The sequence below is a fragment of the Gossypium raimondii genome, chromosome 3 (assembly GCF_025698545.1).
Source record: "Gossypium raimondii isolate GPD5lz chromosome 3, ASM2569854v1, whole genome shotgun sequence".
NCBI lineage: Eukaryota > Viridiplantae > Streptophyta > Magnoliopsida > Malvales > Malvaceae > Gossypium > Gossypium raimondii.
Window position 1 is genome coordinate 11782660 of NC_068567.1, and position 15674 is coordinate 11798333.

Here is a 15674-nt window from a genome sequence, read left to right on the forward strand (position 1 = left end):
TTAAGGGTTATTTTGAGAACTCTCATTATTCTCTTATTTATTATCATGTTTCCACTTCATGTGGTTATTATTATGCCACTTATCGAGTCCATGATTATATTTTCTGAATTATTTTTAATACTTGCATTTATTTTGAAGAATGTAACAAATCTAGTAGGGTGGACTTCAAAAGGTTCCAATATATTCTTTATTTGAAGAGAACCAAGACAGCAAAAATTTATCCTTGAGTCAACAATTAATATATTTAAAAAGATAATCCAAACAAAAATTACCATATGTACTCAAATATAAAATACATAATATTAATATATTTCTACTAAAACTCATGCTTTTAAAATATTAAAAGAATATTGCTATACGATATTATTTTTCAAATATTATAAGACATTACAAAATCATTTGAAAATAATATACTATAAAGGTTTATTAATAAACCTTAAGAACCTATTAATATTTAATACAATTCAATCAAATTTAAAACTTAAAAAGTAATCAATTATACGAATAAAAATATGTCAAGCTCCTTACCAATTTAAATTTGCTTGATAAAATTCAAGATCAATAATAAGAATCGAGATTCATTCGAGATCAAAATTTTCAACATTTTTAACAACATAAAAATAAAAACAAGTTAATCATAATTAAACACAAAATAAATATATATATATATATATATATATATCAATATAAAAAATTAAGTAAAAACTTCTTAAAATTCCACGTATCTTGTACCTAAGAGTTTGGAGAATAAACCTGGTCTTCGTTCCTCAAATGAATAAATCTGATAAGATATGGATAAATAGATTTATATAAAGTTCTTGGCGCATAAAGTATCAGATCTTTGGAGTAGCTAAGTGGTATAAAGGTGATTTGGATCTATTAGCCCAAAATCGGTAAGGGTACCGGTCCGGGAAAGTCATTAGATTGATTGACCTGGGAACAATTTTTATTATTTAATAGTTTTATCAACCAAAATTTCATTATCCAACTACTAGCATATGTTAGAATGAAATATTCTAACCAATGTTTTTAGAATCAGATCGATGGTCGAACCGGTCAAGCCATCAATTTGTGAGTTTGATTGATTTGTCTAGTTCAATTAAATAAAAAATTTAAAAAATAAAAAAAATCGATTCAACTATCTGGTTCTCAGGTCAACTGGTCTAATGGCTTTCTTTGGACCAATACCCTTGTCAATTTCGGTTTAATCAGTCAAACCAACTGATTCGGTCCAATTCAAGTTTTTATTATATTTTATAATTTTTATGATTTTTATAGAATTCTAATACGTTTTTATAAAATTTTAAATATTTTTATTAACTTATATATATTTATAATTTTTTATAATTTATTAGTTTTTTATTTTTATAATTTTTATATGTTTATTATAAAAAAATTAATATTTAATAATTTTATTTTTATTTTTTCTGAATTTTTTGGGAGAAATATTTGATTAAACCAGAAACTGCAACGAGTCACCATCTAATTGATCCGTCAATTTATTTTGACAGTCAACATGATCAATGATGAAAACCATTAATGGAGGGGCTTAATTGATTATTTTAATTAACGACAGGGGCTTAATTGAATGTGAATTTAAAACAGAGACTTAATTGATTTTTTACATTTTTTGAGGGCTTTAATAACATATAAGCCTAATGGCTTCAATAGTATTGGATAAAGTTAAATATAATAATTTAAATATTTCATTTATTTCAAATATGATTTTAAAAAATTCAACGTATCATTTCCAACATTATGCGATAAGTAATTCACTTTTTTTTGGAAATTTTGTATTAATTAAAATTTAATATCATTATCAAACACATTAAAAATTAAATGTGAAATTCTTTAATAAAATAAAACTTTTAATGAGTTATCAAATCCACAATTTTAAAAAATATAAACGCTTATTTGAACAAAACATATTAGTTGAAGGGCATTTTTAAATATTAGCCAAATAATTTAGAACACAACCTGAATATTATTACAAAATCCAAGTTGTCGTAACAATCACGCGAGAATACATACAGTTTTAAATTTTATCAAATATATAAATCGGATCTCTCTGTCGTTGAAAAGAAATTTCAGAAATCTGTAAACAGGGAGAAATGGCGAGTGGTGGAAAAGTGTCTTTCAAAGTCACTCTTACATCCGATCCAAAGCTCCCTTTCAAAGTGTGAGTTTTTTGCTCTTAAATATTTATTTTACTAATTTTTCTTTCAAATTCTGGTTGTTGTTCCCGAATTATTTTTATATAATCTTCGGAATTTCAGGTTTAGCGTTCCTGAAGCAGCCCCATTTACGGCTGTTTTGAAATTCGCAGCCGAGGAATTCAAAGTCCCTCCCCAAACCAGCGCTATCATCACCAACGGTAATCGATTCCTTGCTTCTTTTTCCTTTTTGTTAATTTTCTAATTAAATTTGATTTTCTGTCCTTTCTATTGTGATTTTTAAGTTAATTGTTTTACATGGTATTGTTAAATAAGAATTCGGGAATTTGGAGGTGAAAACTGTGTTATATGAAAAATTTTACATCTTTATGAAGGGGGGAAAAAGACACTAATTTCAGAATATATGAAGCGACCTAGGCAGAATTCATTGTAGTAAAAGGTATTTTAAGGTTATCATATGATGAAACTTAAGTTATCAAAATCGTTTATTGAATTCTGTAATTTGATAGATTTGGACATATAGAGTGTGTTTCTTCATAGGTGCACCTCTATGAGTGTCGGATATGGGTATGTCATTAATACGGGCATACTCAATTATTTCCTAATATCTTCAATGTATTTGAAAGATCTTTGGAGGCTGATATCCTTGTATCCGTATCTGAATATGTGTCGGATACTGCTATTTCAAGAAAAAATAGTCAGAGCAGCATAGCAACTTACAGAGTGCAAGTTCTTTGAGATGTACTTCTAGATTGTGTTTCCTATGACTATTCAGATCAGTAAGAATATCTTGCTAGTTTGTATAACGGGAGGATGCTGTATGGTCTGAAGAAAACCTTTAAAAGCTTCCGAATGTTTGAAATGGAGCCTTCTCTTGGTTGAACTTTGGATCTATACTTTATGAGACCTGGTTCTGATATAGATTTACTGACTTTTGGAGCTCATCAAAATGGATAGGGAATCAATTAGATATTCTTAGTAATATGTAAGAATTCAAATTTACAAAGTGAGAAACTTAAACAAAACAACATGAAGTTACATTATGTTTGGGCATTCAATAATTTGGTTCATCCGTTTACCTTTAACTCTAATTTTCGTAAACCATGTTTGTTACCTGAGTCTACATGTTGTGAGTTGATAATAATGAAAAATAACATAAGAATGTATTAAATTGTTTTGCAATCAGAATATGCCGTGGTTAGATCTTTATAAGCTGCTTTGGCTCCCTTATATCTATAATTTGTTTTCTTAATAAGCTTAGTTCAACCTACATTTTTAAATATGAATTGACATATAATTATAATGAGACAGACATGTCAAATCTACGATGTTTGATATCTAAATATCTAATCCTAAAGCATGTGGTTCATTGAATTATGTGTTCTTTCTGAATCAGATGGTGTGGGAATCAATCCTCAGCAAAGTGCAGGTGCACCTACACTTACTCTGTTGTTAACTAGTTTTGTTCTTTTAGAGTTTTATTTTTATTTGCTTGTGTTTATAGAGTCTTATTGTGTTTTCCTTTTTCTTTAAATTTTGCACTTCAAATTAGAACCATGTCACCTTTGAACCAAGCATCTGCCCTTTTTTTCTTCTCTGGAGAATCCAATGTATAATAGTAGATTTGTGACCTCCCTAAGAGGATTAGGAATATTTTTACATATCATTTAGCAAACTACATGATGCAGGAGCATTAATTTAGTCTAATTATTTAAATTTTGTTTTCTACATTATTCTATTTGAGTCTATGTTTTGTATTTTTTGTTAAATATTTAATGAGTCACGTGACTTTTAGTAAGAATTCTAGTATAAATATTCTACTAGAGGGTTAATAAGATCATTTATTATCAGTGCACCAAATATCCGAACACGATATGTTGGTCAGTTTTATGCTGATCCCTCACTTCTTTGAAACCCTTTAGCACTGCCTTTAGTAGTGATGATTGTTGGCTAAGTGCAACTTTATCATTTAGTACAAGTTATTTGCTATTATTCTGGACTCTAACCAATGCTCATCATTTCAGTTGTGTCATCGCTTTTCCTATTACCTTTAGGATGGATGAATAGCCTAAGGATAGCAAGTACATAGCTCAGCAATACGAATCCTAAAATATAATTCATTTTACCATTTACTATGCCATGTGCGATCCTCTGTTATTTTAGTGAGTCCGATCTCCTATTCTCTAATTGCATAGCAAAACTAGTCATTTCATAGTTAAGGCAGTTAATTTGTTGAAAAAGTAAGGGAAAGCGTATCTCATTTTAGTTGTGATCCAACCTTGTTCATGTAACCTTTTGCACAGGTTTACGATTTGCGTTTATGTAAACTTTGATTTGGTTTTGGCAGGAAATGTCTTTCTCAAACACGGTTCGGAGCTTCGCCTGATTCCCCGTGACAGGGTGGGAGCCTTTTGAATGCTTAAAAACTTAACACTAGTGTATCACCACCTTTAATTATGGATCTATTTTCTTGACATGATTGAACTTTTACTGTGTAAACCATAGCTGATAACATATATTTGGAATAAAAATGATATAATGGGTATGTAGTTTATAGATGGAGTTGTTAGTTTTGCTACTCAACTAAATAGGAGATGAGTTCAAGGTTGAGATTGATCAGAAATTCCAGCCTCGAATTGTCTACCATCTTTTAAAGATCGACTTGAGATAAAGATTGAATATCTTAAACCCCTTCGATTGTTGATTATGTATAAATTACCTTAAAATAGGATGGTTTTTATGTTGGTAATTTTAATTTAATCCTCCCGTTAAAAATATGGTTCAAAATGATCACTTAAACTGTTTTCTCATTAATGGATTACTGATTGGATCTGCCACATCAGCATTTTTTTACCTAATATCTAGATATTCTATTAAAAATTTTACAAAATGAATTCTTTTAATTCTTTTTTAAAAATTTCAAATTTTCAAAATTTCAAAATTTTAAGTTAATCTTTTAAATCCTCATAAAAAAGACGCATTAAATAACATAAAAACAAATGCTAGATCTGGCTTTCGATATGCTTCGGCCGCCGTTTTTCCCTACTATCTCTATCTCTTTCGTTTCCTACTCCGATCTCGACGCCGAATGGGTGTGAGTTTTCTAGCCATTACTTTTCAAGCTCTGTCATGGCACAATCACCACCGTCTTCCCCCAAAGTGCCATTACTTTCCAAGCTCCATCGCGGCACAGCCATTTCATTTCATTTCATTCGATTCTATGGAGCCGATATGCAATGATAATTTGGGTTGGTACATGTTGCATCTCTGTACAATAGAAATTGCTACTGCACTAAGATGCTTGGTCTGAAACAAGTTGACCGTTAATGGTAATGATCGAAAACTTCACTGTTAGCAACTTATTTGTTTGACAAGCTAAGTTTTTTATAGTGTTCCTGTTTGATTTTTCATGTCCTTGAACTCATCTCCGCTCGATTACATGTTTTGAGGTTCCTTAACATGAAATTTGTCTATATGGCTCAAGTTTCAAGTAGACTGTTGATAAGTTGTCATTATATAGTTATTTTGGGCTATATCTTATTTATATTTCTTAATTTCTTGAGTGTTTTTATATGTTTTAAAACCATTTTAGTTTATATTTGTATTGTAAATATTATGTTTTTCACACATTTAGTTTCAATAAAATGTTTCATGTAACATTTGTAGGTAAAACATTTTTGGGAAGAAAATGTCAATACAAGTTTCATATTGATAGACAATTTTGATGCATTTTCGTGTTTGAGCCATACTTTCTAACATTCTTGGAGTTTGGAGCTAAAATTTTCACAATGAATGTGCAATATACAGATTTTCAATCAATTTTCTTTGACTTTGCCCATTGAGAGTCATTAACTTAAACGAAATAAGTCATCAAATAACATATGAAAAATTATTCTACAAGATAACAGAGAAGTGGGCCTAGCAACTTATTACTAGCGAGTCCTTTGCATTGTCATTTTTATCTTCCCAAACCTCTATAAATAGCCTTTAGTTTCAGAATAGGAAGCACCTTGGAGTTGAGATCAAGATCATTTTCTTGTTAGTGTTTATTTGTTTCTTTATACTTGTAAAATATCAAGTTTCTAATATCTAATATGTTTTTCATTTAAATTTGAGTTGTTTAATTTTAGTATGTTATTCCAAGTTTTCAATGTTGAGGTGAAATGGTGAAACTCTTAGTAAATATTAAGTTAAATTTCATATTCATCATTTGAGCTAAAATTAATTATCAATCACTTATCATAATAATACTTGTAAAGTACTATTTTTATTTGTTATAGCAAATAGATGACACAATGAATGCTTGGATAAATTAACCTTTGTTTGTTGTATATAAAATTGACATAATAAATATTTGAAATCTTTTTTATAAGTTTTGAAGTTACGATGTGATTATAATACCATATGTTATATTTTTTTAGTGAACTTAAACGATTGAACTTTCATATTGCATCATCATTTGCTTATAGATTCATTTGTTAAACTTTTGAACTTATTGGACACTCTTTTGACGGACTTATCTTTGCTTATAGATTCATATGCTTAATTATTGGATTTTAATTGTTAGATCATCCGATTGGGACCTCTATTTTGTGTGGATTCTAATTGAGTAATAACATTAAATCCTAAAATTTTATCTTAATATGATACAAGGAGTGGATCTTTTAACCTCAACATTTTTTCTTTCATTTCAAAATTAAATATTAAATATTTGTTCTAGTATAATACTTATAATCTTGTAAATTTTAATCATTTTACCTATGGATCAACTTCGGAATCTCGAAATTTTATTACTTGAATATAATCTGCACTTGAATTGAAGACATAAAAAGTGTCCATCAATTGCATAAACTACTTGAAATTCTCTCACACTCATGTGGTTATCAACATAGTATTTCATCCGAGCCTATGCTTCTGGAAGTTTATCAACAGTGACCTTAGTTAGTTGCTCCCATCTTTCAACGGCTCCTGCATTGTAGAAACTTTTATCCTTGAACCAGCATCCCAAGTAGATTTAGGTGCTTGATGACTATACAAAGCCTTAAATGGAAACATGCCTATGGTAGTATGGTGGCTAGTGTTGTACCGCCATTCTGCTAGAGGTAGCGACACTAAATGGGTTAGGATAATTATATTAATTAATTCAATTTATTTTATCATGCTTAACAATGTTCGGAAATACTTCCACGGCAAATCGATCTTTCATGAGTTTGGAAATCAAATTAAGTCCTTTCGGAATCTTTTACTTAGCTAAATATGCATTTTACTGATCATATTAACTAAGGGTTTCTTAGCACTTATGTAAGGTCACAGGGGCATTTACGTTTATAACAGTTTAATTACATAAACCTAAAAACTATGCAAGGCAATAGAGCTAACTAAAGATATTACAAACCTCAACTTAGTCGGGTTTAAGGATTTAAATTGAGCATTGCACTTTTCAATTATGTGTCTACTAGCCGTCGTCTGATTAGGATCGCTCAGCTAATCTGGTGCACCCAATCACATATGAATGAAATGCATCATGATATTACTTGAAAACATGATTGACTGAGGCCTAAACATGTTAAACATGAATAAAATATGCTAATGAGAAAAGAGAAATGAGTTGTGAGGAATGATGGATGATGGATGATGGATTAAGGTGGTAAACTAAAAATAGACACATAATTCCTTCTTTTTCTACCATGCATGGCTGGCCATATTTCAAGGAGAAGGGGATGACTTAGTCTCCTCAATTTGAATTCAAACTAAGGCTATTAATAATCATAGGATGAACGGTTTCAACAGCAAAGTAGTTGGGCTGATTTCTGATTATTTTTCAACTGTAAGGACCTTCAATTAAATACCTCAAAGCTTACTTTTGGGCTGCCATCTACTTGTGCCGAAACTTGGCTTCAATTCCCCCTTGTTGGACAATTTCTCAGTCCAATAACTTACCAGACATGTTCATCTTTTAGTACCTCTTTTATTAGGTCAAATTATCAATCTCATGACCTAAATTGCATGGTCTTGCTGTTCACATGAATTTATTTATGTATGTCCATCTTTCATTCACATTAATCACATCTTCAATTATCCTCCTACATAGTGAAAAATCACATATTAATAAATTAACATAAAATAATATAAAATATGTACAAAAATCATGTAATTAAACACAATTTCAGGTTTTTTACAAAAATATTGTAAAAAAATAAAAATTTACCAAAATGTTATAACTTTTTTTTTATTTACCAAAATATATATAATTTTTTTTATTTACTAAAATATATAAAAAAACAAAAAAAACCTGCAAAAAAAATCAGATCGATGTGACGGGACATTGGTCACGCCAATGGTATTGGCGGCACCAAAGGTGCCAAAACCATTGGCGGCACCAATGGTGCCAATACCATTGGTGGCACCAGTTAATAATAGGGGGGGTCGGTGGTGGGGGGCAGAAGGAGAGGGAAAGAAAGAAAAAGAAGGAAAGAAAAGGAAAGGAGAAGAGAAAAAAAGAAAGAAAGAAGAAGAAGAAAAGGAAAAGAGAAGAAAAAAGAAAGAAAGAAAGAAGGAAAGAAAAGGAAAGGAGAAGAGAAAAAAGAAGAAGAAGAAGAGGGAAGGAAGGAAAAAAAAAGAAAAAAAAGGTAATTTTATTTATAAATTTAATTTTTTTTGTAATATTTGTGTATTTAAAATTTATGTTATGTACATTGTAATAGCCCGATTTTAGGCCTAGTCGGAACAGTAGTTTCGGGACCACAAATCCGACGAAAAAAAAAATGTAATGGCTTGAATTTTCAGAGGTGTCGGAACGGTGATTCGAGATCACTAAATTCGACAAATGGGTAGAAAACATTATTAATTTAGTAAGTATAAGTTAAATGTGAAGTTAGGAAAATTTTTGAAATAGTGAATAGTGCACTAGAAATAAATATTAAAATAATTAGAATCAAAATGAGGTATCAAGACCTCGGGGATTTTAAACCGAGCCATAAATATTTTTATAAATATTTATGGAGTGTTAAAAAGTTAGTATTAAAGTTTCGTTAAGAAATTTTAAAGTTCCGATAATTAATTGAACAAAAAGGACTAAATTGTAACAAATGCAAAATTATAGGAAATAATTAAATAGCTTAAATGATAAAAGGAAGAGGGCTTAAAAGGTAAATAGACCCAAGGCCTATTTGGGCTGGACGGCAGGGGCATGAAATCAGCAGAAAGTAAAGAGAATTAAGGGTAAAATTGGAATATTGCAAAATTTGCTTAATAAAGTTTGGACCAAAGTGGAATTATCTAGATTTCTCTTCATTTTTTCTGAATTCTCATCAGCTAAAACACCATGGAAGGACTTCTTCAAGCTGGTTCTTCATATTTTTATTACAAGTAAGTTCAATTCTTGACTATTTCTTGAAATTTTTGTATTTTTATGACTTTTACAACTAGGCCCACTTGTTAAATTCATTAGTTTTTGATTTTATGAAAGAAGTTGAAAGTTGATATGAATATGTGCTGGAAGTATATGATGATTTATCATGAAATTAGAGCTTTAAATTGTTCATATGCTGATTTTATTGAAAGAATTGAATAGAAAGTGAATGTTTGGGACCTAATAGTAAAAGAGTTTGAAGATAGAGTTATATGTGGAAATTCTGAATTTCAATAGTTGTGTAACAACTTATAATGCCTAGTAAAGTACTAATAGAGAAAATTAGATTAATTGAGGGGTTAATTGAGAAAGGACCGAATTGTATAAACTGTGAAATTTGGGGCAAAATGGAAATCAACATTTTGCACTAAAGCAGTTTTGGACAGCAGCAGTAGTGTAACTTTGAAAAATCACCAAAATTGTAGAGATTGAATTAGAGGATGAATAAAATATGAAACTAAAGCTTATTGAGTCTAGTTTTTATAAAAGAAACGATGTGAGCAATGGAATTGTAAATCATGAGATATAATAGATTTTGTGAGACAAGGTCAGAATGAATTCAGGTTCCCTGTTCTGACTTTGGAAAATCATTAAAATTGTAAAAAATGATTATGAGTTATAATTTATATGGTTATAATCCTTAATGAGTCTATTTTTAGAAGAAACAAACGAAAACATCATCTGAATTCTGTACAATGAGATAATTAATTTTTAGTGAAGAGTGGTCGAAACTGTCAGACAGCGAAATAGGGGAAACTTTAAAGAATAAACTGTATTATTTGGCTCAACCAAAAATTCTGAAAATTTTATGCTATGAATATATGTGAGTCTAGTTTCAGGGAAAATTAACGGATCTTAATTTGGAGCTCTGTATCTCTAGGTAAAAATAATTTAGTGACTCTGACTCGGATAAACAGCTTTGAATATACATGTTAGTGAATATTGAAATTATGGTTAATGTTGTTTAAGTGTGTTATACACATTAAGGATGTGGAATGGAGAGGAGGAGGAGGAAAATTGAGAAATATATGAATGATTTGTGTATAATTGGTCATATGTTTGATTATAATTGATAGATGATGAAATAGAAATGATGCTTAAATTTGTGCATTATTGGACATGGTTTAAGCTCATGTGTGAAAATAAAGTTTCATAGCATGTGTGTATGGTATATTCGGTATATGATTTGGCATGAAATAATGTCATGAATGGTTTATCATGTGATTAGTTCCAAAAAGAGTTATGTTTCAATACACTAGCTTGCAACTATGGTTGAATGATATGTTTATATCTTGTGTAATGTGCATAGGAAACAAGTGTGGAAGATAATGAAATAGTAAGTTCATATGGCTGAAATTTAATGATTAAATGTTAATTTCATGAATTATACAATGTATGATGAAATGTATTTATTGTTGAAATGAGAATAAAATAAAAATGTGAAAATCGAATAAATGATCAAATTAAGTGGAACGCCGGATTTGAGTACTTCTGATCAAGTGACAAAGTGATAAGTGGTAGTTTTAGCTACACTTATCGATCAAGTGACAAAGTGATAAGTGGTTACACTTATCCGATCAAGTGACAAAGTGATAAGTGCTAAACTTATCTGATCAAGAGACAAAGTGATAAGTGGTAGCTTTAGCTACACTTATCTGATCAAGAGACAAAGTGATAAGTGCTACACTTATCTGATCAAGAAACAAAGTGATAAGTGGTTACACTTATCTGATCAAGAGACAAAGTGATAAGTGGCTACACTTATCGATCAAGTGATAAAGTGATAAGTGGTAGCTTCACTACACTTATCTCGATCAAGTGGCAAAGTGATAAGTGGTAGCCTAGCTACACTTATCGATCAAGGACAAGTGATAAGAGGTCATATGTCAAAGTGAAAGTGAAGTACTCAATTTTCCGTAACCGTTCCCTAATTTGATTAAGGATGGTAAGTGACAAATGGGCCCAAATGAATTAAAGTAAATGAATAAGTGGTAGTGTATTTATACCGGGATGATGTTGTTATTTAAGCTAAAGTTATATTTTCATTGCAAAATTAAGAATTTCATAAATGTGTTATTGAATGATATAATCGATAAACGTTGAGTTAAATGGTAAATACGTATTAGTGTTAAACTTAGTGACATTGAATTGTACGTGAATTAAATGGAAATTGCTAGTGATATGATCTAAATTGTGAGTATGAGAAATTGCGAATTAAATGAAATGGAAATGAAGCATTGAATTGTATGAGTATGTACCGGGTCTCGTGAGGCCCTAATTATTATGATTATAATATTTTGAGGATATATTGTGAAAAGTTATAGAAACATGTTAATTATTTTGAAAGTTTTTATTTAGATGAAATTTTATAACTCGGTTAAATACGTTTACAAGTGTATGTGTTTTGGTAATGCCTCGTACCTTATTCCGGTGTTGGATACGGGTAAGGGGTGTTACATACATTATAGTTATTTTATTATTTTATTTAGCATATATATTTTATGAAATATATTTAGAATGAAAAAATAATGGTATGTCCATTGTATGTTGATTAGAATTTTTTATGAAATTTACTTAGGAATTTGAAATTAAAATTTTAGGAAAATAGCATTACAAGTAAAATGACAAAGAAGTATGTTTAAGAAAACATAAAATACGAAAAGAAAACACGGAATTGTATATTTATCGAAAATAATAAAATGTGGAAAAATGCGAAAAATGCACATGTAATAGATTTCAAACATAATAAATTGAAATAATGTAAAATTATAAAATAAAAATTACGATATTTTTAAAAAAATAAAATGCGGATAAAAAATACGAACAAATGGCGAAATAAGAGTGTATTAGTAAAAAATTTTAAAATTCAGAAATAATTTATACAAATAATTGAAACAAAATGTCTTGAAATAATATAAAATAATAAAATACAAAAATAATATAGTTTTATTGAAAGTAATAAAAATCGGGAAAATAATAATACGACCAAAGGGCAGGGGAAAGGGTTTATCGTGGGTTTTTTAGCAAAATATTACAAAAAAAAATACCAAAATATTATAAACTTTTTCTTTATTTACCAAAATAATAGAGGAAAAAAAAGGGTGATGGAGGGGAAAAAAAAGGCAGCACAAATATGTGGCTAATTACCTTTTAATCCTTCCTTATTTATTATTTTCTTTTATTCCCCCTTAACACACTAAATTAATAAATTTCAAACATGATGCACTGAAATAATGTAAAATTATAAAAGACTAAGTTTATGATATTTTTTAAAGTAATAAAATGCGGAGAAAAAATACGAACAAATGGCGAAGTAAGAGTGTATTACTAACTTTTATAAAATTCAGAAATAATTAATACAAAATATTTGAAAGAAAATATACTGAAATAATATAAAACAATAAAATACGAGAATAATATATTTTATTTAAAGTAATAAAAATCGAGAAAATAATACTGAGTAAAGGGCGAGGGTAAGAGTTATTTTTACACCAAATTAATTTAAATAACACACTAGAGTAATAAATTTCAAACATTATGCCTTTGAAATAATGTAAAATTATAAAATTAGAAATTATGATATTTTTTAAAGTAATAAAATGCGGAGAAAAAAATTCGAATAAATGGCTAAAATAAGATTTTTTTTTCTAACTTTTTTTCAACTTGCAGGCATCGCAATGGCTCGATTGATACGAAGCGATATTAGACACATATCTGATGCGGCTAATAACGCGGTATGATTTATTATTTGTTAATCAGGAGTTCTATTTATTTAAAAACGATATACGCAGTATATACAAATAAATTATGTTATCGTAATATTTTTTCTGTAATTTTACACTATCGGGACTCGTTCCGAGTATTAAGGGGTCGTGTGAGTGTTTTAAAGATAGCTCCGGATGCACGATTTATGCTGTACCTGGAGCTAGCCGGATTTAGGTCAGTAGCATTGATCCGGTCCTCCGACTTGCGGTTTGATTTATTATCTGCGCTAGTGGAGCAGTGGCGTCCGGAGACCCATACTTTCCATTTTCCGTGCAGGGAGTGCACGGTGACCTTGGAGGATGTTGCAGTGCAGCTTGGGCTCCCAATTGACGGGAGTATCTTCATTCACCGATCCGGCTACAGTTTGCTATCAACTCTTAGGAGAGTCACCAGAGGATGGTGATAAATATTTTTCCGGCATAAAATTTACATGGCTAAAAGCCAAAATATGTGGATTATCAACGACCGCCACTGAAGGTGAGTTGATGTGCGCTGCTCGAGCGTACATCATGCATATGATAGGGGCAGTACTCATGCCTGATGCAAACGGCGACAGTGTGCATTTGTCGTACTTGCCCCTACTAGCTGATTTCTCCACTGCTAGGTCGTATAGCTGGGGTTCCGCCGTTCTAGCAACGCTGTACTGGGAGCTTTGTCGGGCGACAGAGCCGCAAGTTAAAGACATCGGCGGATGCCTCATACTGCTGCAGTTATGGGCGCTTTATCGGATGCCGTTTTTGGCACGCATTAGTCACCCTATCTGTATCCACTGCCACTCAGGTGATAAAATATAAATTGTCATTATTTGTAGTCATAATATATATGGTAATGTTACCAACCCTAAACCCTATACTATTTTTTGTAAGTGGACGACCCGTCCAGGCATCGGGAAGTGAGTGATGTCCCGATATACCACCTCAGGATTGAACAGCATGCCCGGGAAGGGGTAAGCTGCTATTCTAATATTTGTGACATCTATTCTATTTCTATATCTTACTCACATGTTATCAGTCGAACTCGTTACAATGTTATTACTCATGCAGTTTATATGGATGCCATACCGGAGGCCAGAAATTACAAATGTTGTACCATCGTCCGCACTCGTTGATTTCCACATATGGTGTACTAACACACCAATTACAAATTTCAACGTCGTCGAGTGGTATCACAGCGATCGGGTGCTTCGGCAGTTCGGCTGCATCCAACCTATCCCGGATCTGCCGTGCCAGTTGAGGGATGATCACAGCTTGACAAAGGGAGGAAAAGTTCAATTGGACTGGGGATTTAAGCACCAGAAATACGTCGCACTGTGGAACGATCGATTGCGCCGAATTCCTCAAATGGTTATGGCTACCGACCTGCAACCATCATTAGAGTATACACAATAGTACCATAGCTGCGGGAAGCCGTATTTACTTGGAGGGCAATCGATCGTAATCCCTCTACGCAAAGAAGTTTGGGGATCGGACGCATGAGGCTACTGGATCCGGATCTGACAGCATATTATTCTCCGCAACAAGCAGAGCCCGAGCAAGACCCCCAGCCAGATCCTGGACAATCACAGTCAAATGTGGATTCACATGGCTATCGTCCGGATTTGGTGGGCGGTGAATATTATCCGAGCTTCGCAGAGGGCGAATACGCCTACGAGTTTGAACTGTTTGGATCCCCCCGGCCGCAGTACGGCATGCCCGGTCCGTCCGACACGTATCCGCAGCATTATGGGACTCATGATGGTTCAAGTTCGTCAGCGGCGAACGAGCAACAGGACCTTTCCTCTATGTTTTCCACGCCCTCACCTACGGACGATGAGGATGTCAGTCATCGCCGAGGCCGTGAGCGTCAACCTCCGCGTAGGTATACCCCCCGGACAACACCATCGAACCATCAATTTTAGGGGTTTAGGGTACTTTTTGTATAAATTTAATATTTGTATTTTAGTTATTGCTTACTTCTGAATTTTATGTATAAATATCCATTATTCTATTTTTTCATTATATTAAAGCTCAATCGAATTATGAATGCCTCTATTTTCAATATAATCTTAATAATTCCAAATGCGCACATGGTATTTTATAACTTAATCTGCAAACAATTTGGATACAATTTAAGCGTAAGCATTAGCCGAATAAAAAAATTTATTATTAATAAAATTACCTTTTATAACAATATACATAAAAATTTTACAGCATTAGCTCAATTTCGACCCGATCTCGACGACTGCCCAACATGAAAGTTTCGGTTAGGCCATTTATTCCGGCTATGATCACTTAACCTGCATATTCCACAATGCTTTCCGTCTGATTTCTCCCTAATGTCCATCT

The 15674-nt window shown here is 31.5% G+C and overlaps 1 protein-coding gene across 2 annotated transcripts; it reads left to right on the top strand.

Moving 5' to 3' along the window:
- Positions 1-2006: 2006 nt before the first annotated feature.
- LOC105797185 (ubiquitin-fold modifier 1) lies at positions 2007-4730 on the top strand. Of its 2 annotated transcripts, XM_012627128.2 has the most exons (4): positions 2010-2179; positions 2277-2374; positions 3571-3603; positions 4522-4730. In XM_012627128.2, exons 1-4 carry the CDS (start codon positions 2112-2114, stop codon positions 4587-4589), a joined length of 267 nt encoding a protein of 88 aa, XP_012482582.1. In that variant the 5' UTR covers positions 2010-2111; the 3' UTR covers positions 4590-4730. The 2 variants fall into 2 exon arrangements, with proteins under 2 accessions (XP_012482584.1, XP_012482582.1); XM_012627130.2 differs by lacking the exon at positions 3571-3603 and having other exon boundaries at positions 2007-2179.
- The last annotated feature ends 10944 nt before the right edge of the window (positions 4731-15674 follow it).